At 40.4% G+C, this 20,941-nt stretch overlaps 1 protein-coding gene across 2 annotated transcripts in view; it reads left to right on the forward strand.

Moving 5' to 3' along the window:
• The window catches only part of LOC126262817 (cytochrome P450 6k1-like), a 197,334-nt gene extending 183,375 nt beyond the window's left edge, over positions 1-13,959 (forward strand). For both annotated transcript variants that reach the window (XM_049959663.1, XM_049959662.1), the window contains 3 exons: positions 5,331-5,552; positions 8,705-8,956; positions 13,571-13,959. In XM_049959663.1, the coding sequence (XP_049815620.1) occupies positions 5,331-5,552; positions 8,705-8,956; positions 13,571-13,737 (641 nt within the window). In that variant the 3' untranslated portion in view covers positions 13,738-13,959. The remainder of the gene's footprint in view (positions 1-5,330; positions 5,553-8,704; positions 8,957-13,570) is intronic.
• The last annotated feature ends 6,982 nt before the right edge of the window (positions 13,960-20,941 follow it).

The raw sequence follows: 20,941 nt of genomic DNA on the forward strand, positions 1-20,941 counted from the left end.
TTGGTGCACTGTGCATTCAGACACACTTGTGCACCGCCCAGCATTAAAGTCTGATGTTAGCTCCACCACAGTTCACTGCCTGGCCGGTTTTACCAGTCTGCCCAGCTTATGACGTCCAACATCTGTAATGAGATGTGGCCGCCCAACCCCATAGTGTCTGGATGTGGTTTCATGCTGGTTTCGCCACATGCTGGAAACACTCACCAAAGCACCCCTCAAACACCTGACTAGTCTTGCAGTTTCCAAAATGTTCATGCTGAGTCTCCACACCATCACAATCTGCCCTTGGTCACACTCATATACAGGATGGAGAAAAACTGTGTCACACCTTTTTAACCCCGGGTAGATGATGCCAGAAGGAATCAAAATTACTATTGTTGTGTGGATTGACAATGGACAGTTTTTAAACTATGGAAAATTTGCACCACATTCTCCAACTGGCCACATGATAGCCCTGTTGCCGGATGCTCTGGACAACACATGACCACAAATGCTTTGCCTGCCAGAGATTGCGGTATAGCCAAGGTGGTCCACATGCTCAGTGTTAGTGTGCCAGCCTTCCACTCTGGGGGCAAATCTTCCGGGGTCCTCACACATCCATTTTAGTTTCATGATAAGACTTACTGGGAACAAACCCATCAACAGCTGTTAGTTTGTGTTCAGAAAGACTTTTACAAATTGTGTTGGTCCTGAAAAGGGCTTTTTCGTAGCTAGGACATTGTTTACTTAAAGCAGGTGCTCAAACGTGCAGGCTTCTGACGTGACACGAGCTTGGTGACATCGAATGCTGTTTTGCCAAACTCTTTCAAAGATTTCTGACATTGCCCTGATGTGATTGGTGGCATGTTGAACGTGATCCATTAAATACTCTTTGTTTCTAGGTGGTTTGCATCCGGGTGGGTGAACTAGAAACTTGAAGGATCACCACAGGACAAAGCACGGTGGCGTGAGGTCTGGTGATTGTGGGGGCCATGTCCTACGAGCACCTCTACCAATTACCCAGGCACTAAAGAGTTCATTTAAATATACATGCAAAGCACAACTGTTATGTATGGGCGCTCCATCATGCAGCAACCACATATGTAGCCATATGTCCAGGGGAACATTTTCCAGCAGGCCACTTAGAGCTTCTTGCGAAAAGTGGAGGTAATTTGCCCCAGTAAGTCGAGGAGGTCATCCACAATGCCTGCCCAAATGTTGAGCGAAAATCGTTCCTGGTGTCTGTGGACATATATGACTTGAAGATTTCCCCTTGCCCAGTAATGAACATTTCAAATATTGTAAAGGCCATTCCAATGGAAGGTGCACTCCTCGGTAAACAATACAATGGTGGGGAAGTCGGGATCTCATGCAACACATCGCAGGAACCGCTGACAAAACCCTAGTCTGTGTTCATAGTTCGCCACAGGATTAGGTCTTGGACAGGGTGAAAAGTCAATGGATGATGGCCGTCATCCTTTAAAACCCCCCAGACTAACCGATGAGTGACCCCCATGTCATGTCCAGCTGCTCGAGTACTTGTTGTAGATGTTACCTGAACTGCTCGAGAACAGTCTCTTCAAATGCTGCATCCCATCATGTTCGAGGTCTTCCAGCATCACCATGATATTCCACTAATGAGCCTATTTGCCAAGTCGCTGGAGAATTGCTGTGAATGTTTGTGGGTGTGGGTGGCATCCTGCTGGGTACCATTCCCCATACAAATGTCGAGCTCCATGTGTATTACCATCGCCCAGTCCATAAACAAAAACAATGTCTCGTTGTTCTTCAAACAAATACTGTGCTGCTATGCTTACTGTATGACTAAATCGCAGGTGATGTGTGTGTGCTCCAAAGTCAATCTTACGTGTGAATGCCTCTGATGTGAGGTGGAGACGAACAACAAGACCTATTTGACAAGAGTGCATATCAATGTGGAGCAGTGACGGGGCAAGGGACGTTCGTATGTGTGAACCAACAACCATAGCGCTGCCCGTCAACCGACAAATGGCAACAGGCAATCCCGCGGTCAATCGGAGCGTGTGGCACCAGGTTTCCATAGTTTAGAAAAGGTGTGTTGTCGACCTACACAAAATTAGTAATTTTGGTTCCTACTGGCATCAGCTATCTAGGGTTAAAATTTCTTGACAATTTTTCTCCACCCTGTAGATCATGCACCTTACCCCTTTCTACACATGGACACCACGTTCATTATACTACATGCAGGATAGTAAGTTGGTGGTCATAATGTTCTGGCTGATCAGTGTATAGATTACAGACTAAAAGGAAAAAGCAAATAAACAAAAAATAATAATGTCCACATTCCGCACTGTAGAGCATCAGGAAAACAAAACCTGTTAATGCATTTCGACATTTCCCGAAAGTCTTCCCCTAACGTGTGAAGAGTAATTTTCAGCTACACTTCCACACTACATACTTTGTTGATTCTATCAGTAGTGTTGTCAAGTATGTGTCACACAGCCATCAATGCCCACGAAAGGTCGAAATCAACACTCTGCAATTTTGTAACCATCGAATTGGGTGGGAAAAGTAAAATAATGTCGAAAAACACTTTAAATCAGAGGCGTGAAAATGATGCTGCTTCTCAACAGACATAATCATTAAATGAAGGCTTAAATAGACCCAAAAGAAGAAAATAAGCAATGACCATTTTGGGAAATAACTGTTAAAGGCTTTGCAAACACAAACATTCCAGTTACAAACCCTCAAATCACCATTTTTCTTTCTTTTCAATCAGTTTCATAGCTCTCCAGGAACGTAACATAACAACCATTACATTTTTACATATAATCATCTGTAAATAAAAAGATGTGAATTTTGTCAAAAAATATTCAGATTTCCCAAAAACAGATGCGAATTTTGCCAAAAATGGCTGCAACATTTTCAGTTCCCTAGACTAACATCTGACTTGGCTACTGAAAGGCAGTAATCCCTGATAAACGAAATAGTATAACATTTATGGTTGCAGACCTGCTTCTGTAGACATCATTGCTGACACACGCCTATGAGATGACATTGTACTCTGAGGTCGACAGCTCATATCTTAGTGGTGCGAAAAATTTTCAAAGCTAATATATAAGTGGCAAGAAGAGTAAAGTTTCAGATGACCAGACTTGGTGCAAATGTCCTGGAATTTAACTCCAAAAGTCTCCATGACACTGCATGTAATGAGGACATGTAACATTGTTGATGTTGATCTGTTTATTGAATGGGGCACTAAACCTGCCAGTTCCCTTGATGCTATTGGATATGTATAGGCTGTGTGTCAGCACTGAATTTCAGCCTCTCTCTTTTCTCATCATCGTACAACACAACCACAATACCACCCTCTACACTCAACAGACACACTGAAGACATAACTCTCACACAGCGTGGAAAGGTGCCAGTCTGCAACAAGGAAAATATGTCTTCCCAACTAGGCTCAGGTCTCCCTCTGCTAACAATGCCATATGGCTCTCTCTTTCTAACTGGCTGCACACAGATTTAAAAACTAACTTTTTACCCATGGCTACATCCATCTATGCACCTTATTCTCTGCTGTTTTATACCATGCAACTCCCGGGCAGATGTTTACTCTATCTCAGGTACTCTGTTGTGTGGCATGATCTTTGATGTGAAACAGCCTGAAAAACTATTGCCTTGCTGTGGCGTCATTCTTGCAACCTGGTCCATACACTAACTGACATGTGTACTCCTAGTCAACTAAGTGCAGAAGAGAAATATCAACAGGTCATTTCCAAACTTTACATATGGCACACCACCTTGTTTCCATGCCCACCCCTGTTTTCATACAAGTATCTTACTCCCATAACATTTTTAAACAAATAGTCACATATGTACAAAATTTGGTTGAAATTGTTCCAGGGCTTCTAGAATAATGCTTTTACCCCAACCTTTCTCACCCACAGTAATTTGTTTTCAAACAGCAAGTGATAAGTGTGCCAAGTTTGGAAGACATTGTTTCACAGAGATGGCTGATATGTTATTGTCCATGCACACCCATCCCCTTCCTAACAAAGGGGTGCAACACCATCAGGACTGCCACGAATCACCACAGTGACCCCAATTGAATATTTTTTTTATATTTTCTCATGGCTTCTCATCCCTGGAGGTATTACGGGTATACTTCCCACATAGTATTACCATACAAATAATGAGTCAGTTACATACAAAATTTGGTTGAAATAGCTCCTGGCTTTCCTGAGTTATGCTCATATATCTCACTCTTTCCACCCCCCACCCCACTCTAAGGGAAGCAGGTGACTCTTACACCCACAATGTTTCTCTCCACAATGTAAGGATAATGAATACTAACTGTTGTTGAAATTGATCCAGTAGTTTAGGAGATGTTTAACATACATACTAATATTTTTGTACTACACTAGCTTTTTACTCATGGCTACACCTACATCCAAATATGCCTGAGTCTCTGTTGTTACATTAAATTAATAAGGAAAAATTTAAATCTCTTCCCTAATCTACTTTTTCCCTACTCTTTCTCACTCCCTTCTTCACACTCTGTCCTCCTTCCTCTTCTCATGCTGTGCTTATTACATCTGCCTCCTTACACACTTTATCCTTTCCCATCTGCCCAGTAGACCTCCTCATCTTCCACGTCTCTTCTATGCCTCCTGCTCTTCACCCTTCTCTCTGTCTATCCCCTCCTCCCCCTATCCTGTGCATTCCTCCTCCCCCTCTCTTTGTCCATCTCCACCTCCCCTCTCCCTTTCCATCTTCATCTCCCCCTTTCTCTGGTCGTTTTCCCCTCCTCCATGCTTCTGGTCTCTCTCCCTCCCCCTTACCTCTGTACCCACCTCCTATGTCATCAACATCCCAATGAGACCCACAGTATTTCTTCATAGATGTGTGTATAAGCTTGTTTGAAATCAATTCTGTGGTTTAGGAGGAGATGTGGAATACACACACACACACACACACACACACACACACACACACACACACACACACACACACACCCAATACACAGTGATCTGTACTAAAAGTTCAGTGTTTGATTTGTGGTGATATAAGCCAGTACCCTGCACTGATGAAAAGGAATCAGATCCACACATTTTATGATGTGGTATGAAACAACGTTTTTTTATCTGTACAAATATTGTATTTGCACTTTTAAAATGATCAGAAAAACATAAAAATAACATTTTAAGAAGTCTAAATTGCAAAAACAGCCACCACAAGGTCACAGTACCAGAACCTCTGTTTTTCCAAATCAAGCACTGACTAAAGCCATTACTTAACTGAATAATATCCTCTATCACATTTTATGACATAGTCAGCTGTGACAGAAACTTTTATCTGTCTTTCTATAGAACTGTCAATGGACGATTTGGCAGCACAGGCATTTGTCTTCTTCATTGCGGGGTTCGAGACATCATCAACAGCGACAAGCTTTACTCTGCATGAACTGGCGCTCAACCCAGATGTACAGAGCAAACTACATGATGAAATTGACACTGTGCTGAAGGAAAGCAATGGTGAAATTTCCTACGACACCATCGGAAAAATGACTTACCTCGACAAGGTGGTATCTGGTAAGGAAAATCTATCTTCAATTTGAATTCCACTTTTAAGTAAATGTACTACACTCTATTCAGATGTGTTAGAGCAGAACCTCCTAGCCCAGGTTTCCATAGTGATTAGCATATTGTGCATACCTTCTTCATCATGTACTGTCATTATACAAGTCAGAATGAGTGGCAGGGTTCACCCATGCACTTATACAGTGATGAAGGAAGGAAGGAAGAAATGTCACAAATTGAGTCCTCCGATACTGAACATAAACTCGGTCTGCAATTATGAAAGAGAGGATTCATTTGAGGTGCCATACTGGCCTCAAACTAAACAGATTCAGAGAAATAATAGAATCAATTTCAAAAAACTGTCTAAAGTTTCGAATCTACAGCCTATTTACTGTAAACCAACTATTGGTTACGATTCAGACAGGGAGCATATGTATCTGCCCTGCACCCATACAAGAAAAACATCTAAAGAATCTGCCAAAATATTGCTTTAAATGACATTCACAACTCACTTACAAATCCATAAATCTGGGAAGTTTTGCTGACAGACATTTGAACTTTGCCTCTGCCCACTGACATTACTCAGTGCTAAATCCCCACCATTTTCTTGAAATTTGGCACTGGTGTACTGTTGGTATAAATGTAGAAAAATATGAAATTTTACTTAGATATGTCAACTCATTTCTGAATTACAGAGCTGTGAAATTATCATAAATGATCCCAAAAACGAGGAACGGCAATTTCTAGAATTGCTGTAGAAGCTACAGACCTAGGATAAATACCATTTTACGAATTTTTCACATGCTTTCACGTGGTATACAATAATACATAGGTTAATATAAGTTCTTTTTGAAAGAAAGTTTAAAATTTTAATTTCATTTTTTTTCAAAAATTTCCCAGTTTATTCCATGAGTAGCTTGTACTGTTGTAAATTAAATATGGTTCTAGGAGACTTTTCTGAAATCTATGCCTTTTGCTAGACCCATCCAGTCCTTTTCCTTCACTCCTCTTCCTTCCCCTTGAGCCCTTCTGGTGGAAAAAGGAGTCACTGGCTCTGGGGGCTTCCATAATTATAACCTTCTTTTATGTGTGTATTATGCTGCCACTTAGTGAGTAGATTTTTTGTCCGTCCAATTGCATTATAGTGTCAAAAATTGATAGATTTTGTTGTTAGAAATGTTTTTGAAAAAGATTGTTTTCATAGGAACACTCTCTTTTTCAGTTGCAATAACTCAGGATTCAACATGTTTCAGCAAGAATTAATGAATGCAGATGGTGGATCTTGGGCATGGCTACCATAATGTGCTGAAATTATAAAATGACAAAAATAACAATGGTTACAACAAGGGTTATTTTTGTAATGAATCCCACAGTTAGAAGAAATGATCTTACATTTGTGGAATATGTCAGCTCCACATTTTGCTCTCATTCAGCCTATGGACTCTGATATTTATCAAGAATATTCTACTGAATGAATTACTATTGACCTCCAAAACTCTCAATGGTTGACTGTAGACAATGATAAAGATAGACAATGACCACCAGGACTTGTCAGAGGCAATTAATAAGCCTGGCTCACCAACATGACACTAGCAATTAAGGGTTATACAGCAAATGATAACCCCACTATATTGTCTCACAGCAGTTAGCTATGTAAAGCTACAATGACTAAATGACAGGTTTAGCAGAATCATGGGAAACCAATTCTAGAAGTCTGTGTGGATTCTGAAGTGAATAAAAGCTCTGTTCTCCACATTCCTGTGGACAGTTCAAAGTAGTTCCTCTTCCTCCTCTTCAGACACCTACACTTGAGCTATAGGATATTTTTCTGGCAGACAACCACCTCTGCACACAACACTGGTCTTGATTACAAGTAGCCAATCTGAGTTCCACTTGTTGACTTTCAACTGAATGAATAATGACATATTGTTATCTATGTGCTTGGGCATCTGGCACTGTGGAAGCAATGACCTTCCCTCCCCTAAAGAGATATTCACTGCTCCTCAGAAAGGAAAGGTGATGAGGTGGCCTAGTCACTGTCCCCATCACAACCAGGTGTAATGCTCTCTGAATCTCTATTTCATGATCCCAACAGGAAATAAACTGGCTGTTTACTAACACTGCAGGCAGTTGCGAGTCAGATCCATCACTTACATACAGGCATGAGGGTTTTGTTCCCGACTATGACTACAGCTGCATGCCAGCACAGTAGTGCAAGAACAGCAGCTGCAACAACCTAGCATAATATGTTCTAGACATGAAGAAACCAATACAGTCGTGTTGTTCCCCAAACAATGAGACTAATCCAGAAAGAGATCATACTGGCTAAATGTATAACAGGTACTGCAGTATGATTCATGGGAACTGTTACCAGGAAATTAATCATAAATTGAAAATAGTATCTACCATTATTTCTAGCTAGGTATTTAGCACAACAATCATTGTTTCAGGCCATAGTCTACATCTAACATGAAGAACACTTGAACACACTGAAAATATAATTGACATGATCAAAGTATTGGTAAGTTGTTGGAAAGAGCAAGTGTGGGCATACTAAAAACGAGATTTGACATGAAAAAATGACCTACAGACAGGTTACTTACCTGGCTTGAATAGACAGCAGCATCTGGTGTTGCACCAGCTATGGCGGCAGTGAAATACAAATAAAATCATGATGCGGTTGTTAAATTGAACATTGCTTAATCAGCATAGGAACACCTGATTTCCTCTGCTTGCAACACTTGCTAAACATATGTATCAGTCTGTACCAGAAAGCAGTCCAAGATGGATGCCCTAGGGTGAAACTACATTTACTAATGATGTATTTGCCCTATAAAAGAAGACTTGTCTCCACCAAAACCTAATTCAAACAAAGTGCAGGCACAGAATGAGAGTGAGGTGAGGTGTACTCATATTTTATTAGCTTTCTATATGAAAGAACTACCAAAGTTGGGTATACAGCTTCCTTGGATCTAAACTTATTAGTATATCAAAATTTAATTCATATAACTGCTTCCTTTTAATTTTTATTAATTAAATGGTCCTATTATTTAAGGGAATGCTCTCGATGTTTGTCCTCTGATACAGTTCATCATAATTTTATCATATGAAACTATAATTTTGCTCTCCTTTAAATATGTTTTTTCTTTTCTTTTCTGTTCCAGAGTCTCTCAGGAAATATCCACCAGTACCATTTCTGAACAGAGAATGCAACCAAGACTACAAGATTCCCGACAGTGATGTCATTCTGGAAAAAGGAACTCCAGTAGCGCTGTCTGTGCTGGGCCTACACTATGAACCCAAATATTTCCCTGACCCTGATCGTTTTGATCCTGAGAGGTTCTCCGAAGAAGCCAAAGCTAGGCGGCACCCCTATGTCTACCTGCCTTTTGGAGAGGGACCACGCATTTGCATTGGTAAGTAGTAAAGATCAGAAACTCTGTGAGTGTAAGTCTGATGTTGAGGCCTGCACACATTAGAAATCAAGGCCACTACTTCCTTTCTTTCTACTACATTCCATGACCTGATGAGTCTAAGAACAGTGGCACTGTGGTTGCTTCCTACCTATTCAGTCATTCTCTCTCAGTGAATTGTGCAGGAGTGTAAGGCTAGCTGTAAAGTTCAGTGTACGATCTTGCTGTCATAAAGTAGCACTATCAGGGCAAAAATAACCAGTTATCATGATCAGAAAGGTCTAAAGAAAGCTGTGTTTTGTGAAACTGTGGAAGGTTTGAGACACAAATGGAGTGATGCAGTGTATATGACTGCAAATATTCTCCATATGAGTAAGATGCTCTAGTATAGTCCATGCTTCAAATGGAAAACACACAAAGTTTTTCCGTTGCAAACAAAATGGTTGTGTCCTTATACATTCCACCTGCACCATGTATAAGAATGTGATCTGTCAAAAGAAAACATGACTCAGAGCAGAACTACTGTTCTTGCAGCCAGAAACAAACTACTCATGATTCTTTCGGTCATGGCATCTTGTATTTATGAGCTAGTAGTGTGTTGTACTGATTATCATTCATTTGTGTAACTTTTCCAATGATGACTGCAAGTTTATTTTAATGCTTAACCACCATTTAGAGAATATGTTTGTACACAGATGTTCATAAATGTATAATATACATACATACATACATACACACACACTACCCATAAATACACATACATATATAAATTTAATATACATATATGCATTTGTGGAACAGAACGTGAAAAAGGACATCTTGTCTGAGAAGTACAATTTTCAGTACAAGCAAAAAGTTTGATAATGTTTAAAACATCTATTTTCATTTTTTGTATAGTACAGTAATTTACATCATTCTGTACAGTTTGAAACTTGTTTGAATCCAACAGGGCTCAATAATACAATTAAAAGCAGTCAATATTAGTCTTCAGAAAACAGACCTCTCGTCATTATGGAGAAATAACATTGGCCTGACAAAAAGCCTCTTTTCTAAATCTTCAGCTGCATATGCAGTGCTTCACAGAATAGCACCTCCTTAATTTTAGAAGCATTTTAAGGACTTCAAATTAGCTTTGTGTAAAAGAAGAGCATTTTGTGAATAAAATAACACCAGACAAGAGAAGTGGTCCATTTTTATATGAGAACTGTAAATGCCTACAAATGCTACCAGTTTGCAGTTGACAGACCTAAAGCAACAGCTGACAGTTGTCATTACTGTAGCATTGTAAGCCTACACCTACAACACATGTTGATCCTGCTGGTTCCATTGGAAATGAAAATGGTGAAGTTGCTGTGAACAGATGTTGTTCTAGTGGTCTTCAGCCTGAAGACTGATTTGATGCAGCTCTCCATGCTACTCTATTCTGTGTGAGTCCTTCATCCCTGAATATTCTGAATCTGCTTAATGTATTCATCTCTTGTTCTCCCCCTATGATTTTTACCCTCCATACTTCCCTCGAATACTAAATTGGTGTTGTTCCCTTGATGTCTTAGAATGTGTCCTATCAATCAGTCCCTTTCTCTAGTCAGGTTGTGCCACAAATTTCTTTTCTCCCCTCAAAAGGCTCTGTTCTCTTCTTGTGTTCATTTTGTGTGTGTGTGTGTGTGTGTGTGTGTGTGTGTGTGTGTGTGTGTGTGTGTGTGTGTGTGTGTGTGTGTGTTAACAAATTTATCTTCTTTAGAAATATTTTGCTTGCCATAACCATACCAGTCCTCTCTACTTCGGACATCATCAGTTATTTCACTGCCCAAAGATCAAAATTCTTCTACTACTTTAAGTGCCTTGTTTCCTAATCACATGGTTTAATTTGAATACATTGCATTAACCTTGTTTTGGCTTTGTTTACGTTCATCTTACATCCCCCTTTCAAGACACTGCCCATTCCATTCAACTATTCCTCCAAGTCTTTTGCTGTCTCTTGCAAAATTAGAATGCCATTTGAGACCTCAAAGTTTTTAGTTTTTCTTTCTGGACTTTAATTCCTACTCCAAATTTTTCTTTGGTTTCCTTTACTGTTCATTCGCTGTACAGGTTGAATAACACTGGAGATAGTCTACAGTCCTGTCTGACTCCATTTTCAACCACTGGTTTCTTTTCATGCCTTTCAACTATTATAACTGCAATCTGGTTTATGCAGAAATTGTACATAGAGTTTCATTCCCTGTATTTTACCCCAGCCATCTTCAGAATTTCAAAGAGAGTATTTCAGTCAGCATTGTCGAAAGCTTTCTCCAAGTGTACAAATGATATATGTGTAGGTTTGCTTTCCATAAACTATCTTGTAAGACAATTCTTAGGGTCAGTATTGCCTTGCATATACCCAAATTTCTCCAGAATCCAAACTGATCTTCCCCAAGATCAGCTTCTATCAGTGTTCCCATTCTTCTATAAAGAATTAATGTTAGCATTTTGTAACCATGGCCTATTAAACTGATAGTGTGGTAATATTCACACCTGTCAGCACCTGATTTCTTTGGAATTGGAATTATTGTATTCTTCTTGAAGTCTGAGGGTATGTTGCCTGTCTCTTATATCTTGCACACCACATCGCCCTCCAAAGGTTATCAATAGTTCAAACAGAATGTCATCTAGTCCCGGGCCTTGTTGTGAATTGGCCCTTTCAGTGCTCTGTGAAATTCTTCTTGCAGTATCATATCTCCTACCTCATCTTCATATTGGTCCTCTTCCATTTCCATAACATTGCCTTCTAGTAGATCTCCTTTGTAAAGACATTCTACATACTCCTTCCACCTTTCTGCTTTTCCTTCTTTGCTTAGGACAGGTTTTCCACCTCAGCTATAGTTATTTATACAGATGGTTAATTTTCCTGTAGGTGGCATCTATCTTTCCCCTACTGATTTATCCTTATAAATTCTTTGGAATTGGAATTATTATATTCTTCTTGAAGTCAGAGGGTATGTTGCTTGTCTCTTATATCTCTAGCCATTCCTGCTTAGCCATTTTGCACTTCCTGTTAATCTCATTTCTTAGATGTTTGTAATTCCTTTTGCCTGCTTCATGTACTGCATTTTTATATTTTCTCAACTCGTCAATTAAATTCAATACATCTTGTGTTTCCCAATAAGAAGAATTCACTGAATTCAAAGAACAACTAAAATTTTACCTTCTGGATAACCACTCCTATTTTTTAGAGGAATTTTTTGGCAGTGTGTGATACTTTGTGTTGCGTTTGATTTTACACATTATTCTGCAAACTTAATCTGAAGCACTGGTATATAACTTCTTGATAGAATGCCTTATGTATCAATTAGAGTGTAATCCTTGTATTTTGTTTATATGACTATTATTACTACAGTCATCTGGCTTATAATTGTAGCAGTTGGACCTGACTTTCCTTGTACCTGTCTACGCGTGATTGAGATTGTAAGCTGTATGAGTTATGACCATTTACAAATGGTTATTACTGAAATCATCTGACATGTTCTACATCCTAGTGATATATTTGTGTGAGGGATCTATGGAAACTAAAAATAAATAAAATAGGTAAATAGATGATAAGGGATCTCAAATCAATCTATTCTGCATGATAGAGCTTGGTGATATGCAACATATGTAAAACCTTAGTTGCTTTATATTCTTAGAGGTATGTATTGCCTATGCAACCAACTAAAGGCAGTTTGTTTGTTGCCATACGTGTAAAAAAGGAAACACATATTACAGACCACTGATGATTCTTCCCAAATAAACGAAGCAAAAGGCATATGACAATAAACAAACTACCATTAATTGGTTGCATAGATGGTACATACCTCCCAAGAGTTAATGTGTCTTCTTTACAGTAAGTAGCAATCCATCTTTTCCTATATTGCTGATACTCCTAGCTAGAGTTTGAAAGCTTACCTACCTTCTCCTATGTAAAACTGTCATGGCAGGCATGTTTTCTGATCTTTGCTTCAAGTCTGATGGTGGAAGGTTGGTTGCATAGGCCAGTAGTGGATCAGCCCCCTACCAGAGAACTGGGATCTGACCTCCCTTCACACTCTATTAGTCTGTAGCACTCTTGTAAAGGCATCTGTCACAGCACATACCTGAAGCCATATTCTGCAGCCACTGAAGACATGTAGCTGGACTGTACGTGACATATTTCACTGTCATTTCTCAATGAACATGAGTATAGTTTCTCAATTCACTGAGAAACCTCTGATACACATATTACATTGTTGGTTGGGCATATTAATGTTGAGGTCATGATATTGTCCTGTTGTCCCACAATTGTCACCTGCGTTTCTTCAAATGAAGCAAGTGACATTTTTGTTCATTACTCAGGCTCAAAACACTTGGAAATTGAAAGTTGATAGCCCTGGTCTCTGTGCCGTGGGAGTTGATATTGTCATTAAAAGAAACACTAGAAGTTTGGAGTCTCCTGCAATAGCATATTGAACAACACCTATCTGAAATATATATATATACTATTAAAGGGAGATTTTGATGACATGATAAAGAGAGGCATTGTCTCCCTGATGAAGAGGTGCAGTATATGTTGATTCAGCATAACATGATCATGCTTCATACTTAAGATTTATATACATGTTTCAGGTATGAGGATGGGCCTGCTGCAAACCAAAGTGGGTCTTGTGAACTTACTGTCAAAGTACAGTGTGCAGCCTACACAGAAGACAGTAGCAAAACTTGATTTCCATCCTAGGTCTGGAATCCTCATGACCAAAAGTGGAATCCACATTCAGTTTGTAAAGCGTTCCTAGGAGGACAACACTGAAGAACAATATCATGTCCAAATTCACCCATTTTAGTGTTGTTTATATATCTAAGCACTATGATTCATAGATAGTCCTTACACAGTGGCTTTACTGTATGGAAGACTATTGTGCACAGTTGTGTTGCCCACCAATCTTCAGTATTGTACTTTTAACAGCACATATTATGTTTATGTACTTATTATAAATAAACACAGTTTATTTATTTCAGTCATAACTACTTATTTAATTAAAGAAAATTATTACTGCAACTGTTCTTTGTAAGATTCTAAAAAAGGGCAATCACAGCAGCCACTATCAGATGCTGCCATTGAATAGCAACTTTAAACAACTGTCTCCTGGTTGACTGTCCTATCTGACAGATACTGACAGCAGTGCTCTCTTTTATTTTCTCGATGTGATGAATTAATTGTGTGCTTCTGGGAGTTCTGATGAATTTTTCCCTCTTTTTGCTTAAAAGCATACCAATCACCAGTTGCAATGTTGAGGTGCTGCTATGGTACACAAATGGCACATCAGTTGAACACAGCTCTATGCTTTTGTAAAAGAACATTTTGATGTAATTTTATGCGATAGATATTTACAGAAATGAAACTATTTGAATAATGGAGCTATTTGCTAAAAAAAACTATGATGACAAAGCATGAAGTTAGTAGTTTGATAGTTCCAAGAATTAGTAATGTTTCTGATGTTCTCAATACCATTCACGTATGACTGTCATATTAATAGTATTAAAAATATATTGATATGTTGTATATTATAATTTATTTTTAAAAAATTGCTGCTGCTTTCAAAATACATTTTACTGTGGAATGGCAAATGGTGTCTTTACCATCAGGGCCTGTAGGATGAAATTACAACAAATAAACAAACTTTATCATGGTTTGTGGACACAGCAGTGCTTGGAAACAGACAAAATCTGGCATATGCCTGGATGGCAGTGGAAAACTATGTAAAAATTACACTCAAGTCTGCCAGTGTACAATGCATCATGCAGATTCTACCTTCTTTCCTTCTCATTCCATCTGGTAATTCACCCTTGACAAGGGTTTTGGGTAACTTTTCTGAATACTCTCCACATCCTAAAACTCATCAGTCCTTTTCCTTCACTCCTCATCCTTCCCCTTCAACCCTTCCACCAGAAGGAGGAGCCACTGGCTCTGAAAATTAGGAAATTTCAGCACCTATTTATACATGAGTTCTCCTGTCATCACTGGATCATTAGATTGTTTATTGATCCAGATGCTTATAGATTCTACTTTACAGTGATTCACCTTCTTGTATTGCAAGTTAGTGCCTTTTGTATTTAGCAACATAAAGGGTAGGATCTTACACCACTTTCAAAATAAAACAATACATATAATTAAACATTCATTCATCAGATTACATCTTGTTATTGCAGAAGACTAGATTAAATTGAATACTTGTTTTCGAATAACCTATAACATTTTCAACCTTGGGCGGAGGAAGTCATCTAATATTTGGACATGGTGATCCCTAATTAATGTTACTCACTGCCATAGAAACCTCCAAAAACATATAGCTCAATGATGCCAAAATGAAGCCATGCAGCCCCACACAGTCATACATCCACAGTGCATGAGTTTCTTATGCAGTTGACAAGGATTACCTTCTGTGTGGTTCTTGACGTTTTTGCATTTTACTGAATACTCTATGAGGTTTTGGGATTGCAACCAGATCATGATGACTTCTTGCCAAAATATTTTGGCTCACAACCATTCAGCCATCTTCTCAGGTGTCCTTGGTGTCCAGTGGCAGACACCTGTAGATGGCTGAATGGTTGCAACCAAAGTATTGTGGCAAAAAGTCAATGTGATCTGACTGTGGATTACGTTCATTGAGTGGTGTCTAGCAACCATAATTCTGTTTATGTACACCATAATCTAGATTAAAATGAGCCTCACCCAACGTTAGAGTGTTTTTTCACATGTGTGGCTTGCCTTCAAAAAGTTCCAAGAAGCACAAAGTGAAGGCTCATCAGGCAACTTTATTTTGTTTCTTTAGTTTCTGTACAACCCGCAATTTGCTTGAGTGAAACTGCATGTTATCATGTATTAAGTGAAACAGGGAATGATCTGATGTTGTTAGCAGCACCAAGTAATGTCTTATAGCAGAACAGTGAGGTCTTCAGATGAGTGCTTCATATGCTGCCCCTCCACTTCCTCCGCAGACTGCTGCATCCTTTGCTGCCCTGGGATATTCTTTTCTGCACAAGATGCAGTAATCCTGAATTGTTGCACCAACCATACAATCATTTTTAATCATGTCTTTTCAACCTGAAATGGGGATTATAGAGTTGTTGAACACTGAAGGGAGACTTGTTATTTTTTAAATACAGCAATGGCAAATGCCTGATGTCCAGAATCCCACAAGCCCATAATCAAAAATGGCCATTATTCCTTATTGTAGCAGATGTATACTAATGTATTCTAGCAGACAAAACAGTAATGACATATTATGTGACTCAAATCTGCTATTCATTCTGTCTCACCATGTACTACTGATATCCCTTTATCACCTAGACTCAAATGAACTTGTTGCAAGGTTTTTGTAACTCTTCAACATTGGAATAATATGTGAAATATTGAAATGATATTTTAATTCTATTTGCTCTAAATCTTTTTGAAATTGCAGCTAATATTAATTTCATCATATCCAACAATGTGGTAGAATTCTTACAGGGGAATGGAAGAGCAAGGGGACAGATGGTAATGCTTCCTGTTGAAAGTAAGATCCAGAATAACAGGTGAAAGAAATGAAATTCCACTTGACATAGATTTGGGATTAAGGTAAAGTAAAGCAAAAGTGAAATATGTAAACAGGTGTAGAAATTAAAACAGTGATTGCACTGTAGCAGAAGAATTTAAATACCTGTGTCAAGAAAAAAAGGTTGACATAAAAGGCAGAATAGATGGAAAAAACCTGGTAACTGTTAGTGTGGCACTGAATTTAAAAACTCATGAAGACAACTCCATTATGATCATGCATGATGAGGGTTAGTAAAAGTCAGAAGATCTCAAAATATAATAGGTATGCTATGAAACAAGATCAAACCACAAAATTTGAGAGAAGAATACGAAATTTGTACAAAAAATTTAACTTTTATTACCAGATGTGATTAGCAGATCAGTAGATCCATGAGTTTCAGAGCTTAGGTCACTCTAAAATCCACACCTTCTTCTCTGTCATAAGATCAATTGACAATACAAGGAGATATCGGGCTGCAGATTCCCTTATTACTTAACATGAAATTTGATCAAATTACATATTTGAAGCATTTCACTTGTCATGCTGCACAGAGCATATGCAAACGTGATGATGATGATGATGTTTGGCTTGTGGGACACTCAACTTTGGCCACCCCATGGGGCCCCAGCCTTTGCAGCATCTTTTCACTTCCATGTTGCATGTCTATCCTCTTGCTATTCGCCCCCTCCCCTCCCCCCCCTCGTACCTTGGGTTTGCATTGTCTGTAGCGGACATAAGAACAGTCCCACCACTGTTTTTCATTTTCATTCCCTTTTCCTTTCTTCGTTCACCTTCTCCTATCCTTCCTCCACATTGGTGTATGTGGCTCCTCTTTTCCTTCTTCATCCCTGTGCACTCCTGAAGTCTGGCCCATGTGTCTGATGCATAACAGGTGACTGGGTAACACTTAATTCCCAGCCCCAGGTCGACAGGCAAGGTTCGCACGTACCCTCTGGTACATACCAGGCCCTGGGAGCTGCTACCTTCCCAAATTGCCAATTGGTCCCTCTGTCAGGTGTTCGGAGGGGGGGGGGGGGGTATGAACTGAGGTGTGAACAATCACCTAAGGCGGGTGCACCCCATTGTGAAGGGGGCCCCAATGGGAAGGAGCACACCCTCGGAGGCACTGGCGGATTTTCTTGCAATGAGCCAATCATCTTCACAGTTAACATATACAAACTGTAAACAGAAAGAGGCTCACAATTCAAAGACCCTGCCAGCTGCATCATGGTTCCTCTTGGTTTCATGTATTGAAAATGGACAGTCTCTCACAAAAGTAAATCTGTTTATTATTCAAAAGGTGTTGATGCAATTGCCGGCCCTGTGAAATGCGGCTCTGGTTTATAGAATGGCATTTTGCTTTTGGGGACTACTTCTGACTCTCAAGCACAACCAATGCTTGCCACTTTGCTTCTCCACAACTATCCTGTTTATGTCAAAGCCCATAAAACTCTGAACTCTTCCCATTGTGTTATTTACACTAGGCTGCTTGATGGTCTGACTGAGGCCAAAATCCAAACATACCTCTCTGATCAGGGTGTCATTGCCATCCATCTGGTGATGAAAAAGGTAAATGCATCCTTAGTGCCCACACACTCTCTTTTTCTCATCTTTGATAGAGTGGTGCTTCCATCCAAGATCAAAGCAGGCTATGAAGTTATCACAGTCCGACCGCACATTCCGAACCTAATGCACAGCTACCACTGTCATCGTTTCAGCCACACTCGAATGTCTTTTCAGCACCTGGCCAAATGTGTAACCCGTGGTATGAATGCATACAAGAGTGATCATCTACCTCCTTCTGCCTGCTGTAGCAACTGCAATGGCTGCAATGCCACCACCTCTCAAGATTCACCCACTTATCCCAATGAGGGAGCTCTACAGGAGATCTGGGTAAAGGAAAAAGTTCCTTATTCGGTCACTCGAAAGTTCTTCACTAGTCAGAAACCCTGCATTCTACCATCTGGCACTTATAGTACTGTTCTTGTTACATCTCAATCCATGAAGGACATGGCCATGCAGACATGCAACCTCAAATTCAGCTCTGACATCGTGAAATCGTGCAGTGTCATGAAAGCATCACTGTCCCCTCATCCAGCTCTGCAACAAGACATCAAACCTGGCAAGCTGGAAAGGACAGAAGAAATACTCCCATAAGGACTTCCTGCATCCCTCCAGCCAGCCAACACCTGAGTCTTCCTCTGCTAACCAGAAAGGCTCAAAGAAGTCCAACAAAGGCAAAAGGTCTTCTTCTCCTTCACTGACTCAAAGATCCTCTTCGATGGTGTCACTATGTGATACCTTTGCCTGGCTGGCCTCTGTGTCGCCAGTGCACACCACCAACCATTTTTCTGTGTTGAAATCCACAAGCCAACAGCACAAGAAAGCCAACACTTCTGTGGACCTCATGGCACAGGATCCTCCTTCCTCTGTGCCCTGTAGCAGCGAGTCTTCACAAACTGGCTCTCGGCAGCCCCCAAGGTGACACCCCTTCATTTTTTCCTCATCATGACTCTCCTCCAATGGAACATTCATGACCTTTGATCCAACAAAGAGGATTTATGGTTGCTTTTAGAATAGCAGCATCCACTTGTACTCTGCCTTCGGGAAACGAAATTGCATCCTCACAACCACTTTGAGCTTTTGCACTTGTTTCCATTTCGTTTTGACCTTCCCCTCAAGGTTGACATTCCATCTCATCGGGGAGTCATGCTGCTTATACAGGATGATGTTCATAGTCAACCCATCTCCTTAACTACCCATCTTCAAGTTGTTGTAGTTCGCCTTTTCCTTCCTCACTTGACCTTTTCCATTTGTACCATTTATAGCCCTCCATCATTTGATGTAACCAGGGCAGACTTTCTCCAGTTTACTGGGTAGCTACCTCACCCATTTATGCTGCTTGGTGACTTTTGAAGTGCACAATCCCTTTTGGAGTTCTCCCAGAACCTGTCAGAGAGGTTCCCTCTTGGCTGACCTTCTTAATCAACTTATCCTCTTCTGCCTTAACACTGGAGCACCCACGCTCCTTTCTGACTCCTCACACATCTATTCCCATTTTGACCTACCTTCTGCACTGTGTCCCAGCTTGCCCATTGTCTCAAGTGGTCCATTCTTTCTGACACCTACTCAAGCAACCATTTCCCATGTGCTACCCATTTGCTGACTCCTACCCCACCAGCATATACACCAAAATGACATCTAACTAAGGCCAACAGATGGCTTTACTCCTCCCTGGTGACCATCAACGAACAGCATCTCCCCAATTGTGATGAAGAGGTAGAATATCTTACAAATGTTATCCTGAACACCACAGAACGTTCCATTCCTTGCAATTCCTTTCTATCACGCTAGGTCCCAGCCCCTTGGTGGACTGAGGCATGCCACGGTGAAATTTGTGAGTGGAGACACGCTCTCCACATTTTTAATTGTCATTATACGATGGCAAACTGCATTCATTATAAACAAATGCATGCACACTGTCCTCATGTTATTCGGGATAGCAAAAAGCTAGCTGGATTTCATTCACTAGTTCTTTTAACAGTTCCACCCCCTCCTCTGTTGCGTGGGCCAACCTCCAAAGCTCTCTGGGATCAAGATCCAGTCCCCAACTCCCATCCTGACAGTGGCTGATGATGTCAGTGTGGACCATATTGCTATCTTCAGCACCTTGGGCAGCCAAATTGCGGAAATTTCAAGCTCTTCCCACTGTCACCCTGCCTTCCTCCATCAGAAATAAGTGAAGGAGGCTCCAGCGATACCCTTCTCTTGTCAGAATCATGATTGCTACAATGCCGCCTTTACTATGAGGGAGCTAGATCATGTTCTCACTTCATCCCAATTCTCTGCTCCAGGGCCAGATGCTGTTCTCATTCAGATGTTGCAGCACCTTTCTCTTGTGGGCAAGCACTTTCTGCTTAATACGTACAACCACATCTGAGCAGAGGGCACTTTTCCCAGACGCTGGCATGAAGCCACTGTCACACCCATACCTAAGCCCGGTAAGGACAAACACCTTCCTTCTAGCTACTGCCCCATCTCTCTCACCAGCTGTGTTTGCAAAGTGATGGCACATATGATTCATGCCCGGCTGGTATGGTAACTCAAGTCTCACAATTTACTAACCACTGCACAGTGTGGATTTTGAGGGCACCATTCTGCAGTTGACCAACTCATCACTTTGTCCACCCATGTCATGAATGATTTTCTGCTGAAATCCCAGATTGTGGTAATGTTTTTCAATTTGGAGAAAGCCTACGACTGCTGCTGGATGACTGGTATCCTCTGTACTGTCCACACGTGGGCTTCTGTGGCTGCATGCCCCGTTTCCTTGAGGAAATTTTAAGAGACCGAGTTTTCAGGGTCCATGTGGGTTCTGCCTGCTGTTTGCATGAATTTCTGGTGAGGCAATTGGTCTCTCCCA

Source organism: Schistocerca nitens, chromosome 6 (genome assembly GCF_023898315.1).
Source record: "Schistocerca nitens isolate TAMUIC-IGC-003100 chromosome 6, iqSchNite1.1, whole genome shotgun sequence".
Classification (NCBI taxonomy): domain Eukaryota; kingdom Metazoa; phylum Arthropoda; class Insecta; order Orthoptera; family Acrididae; genus Schistocerca; species Schistocerca nitens.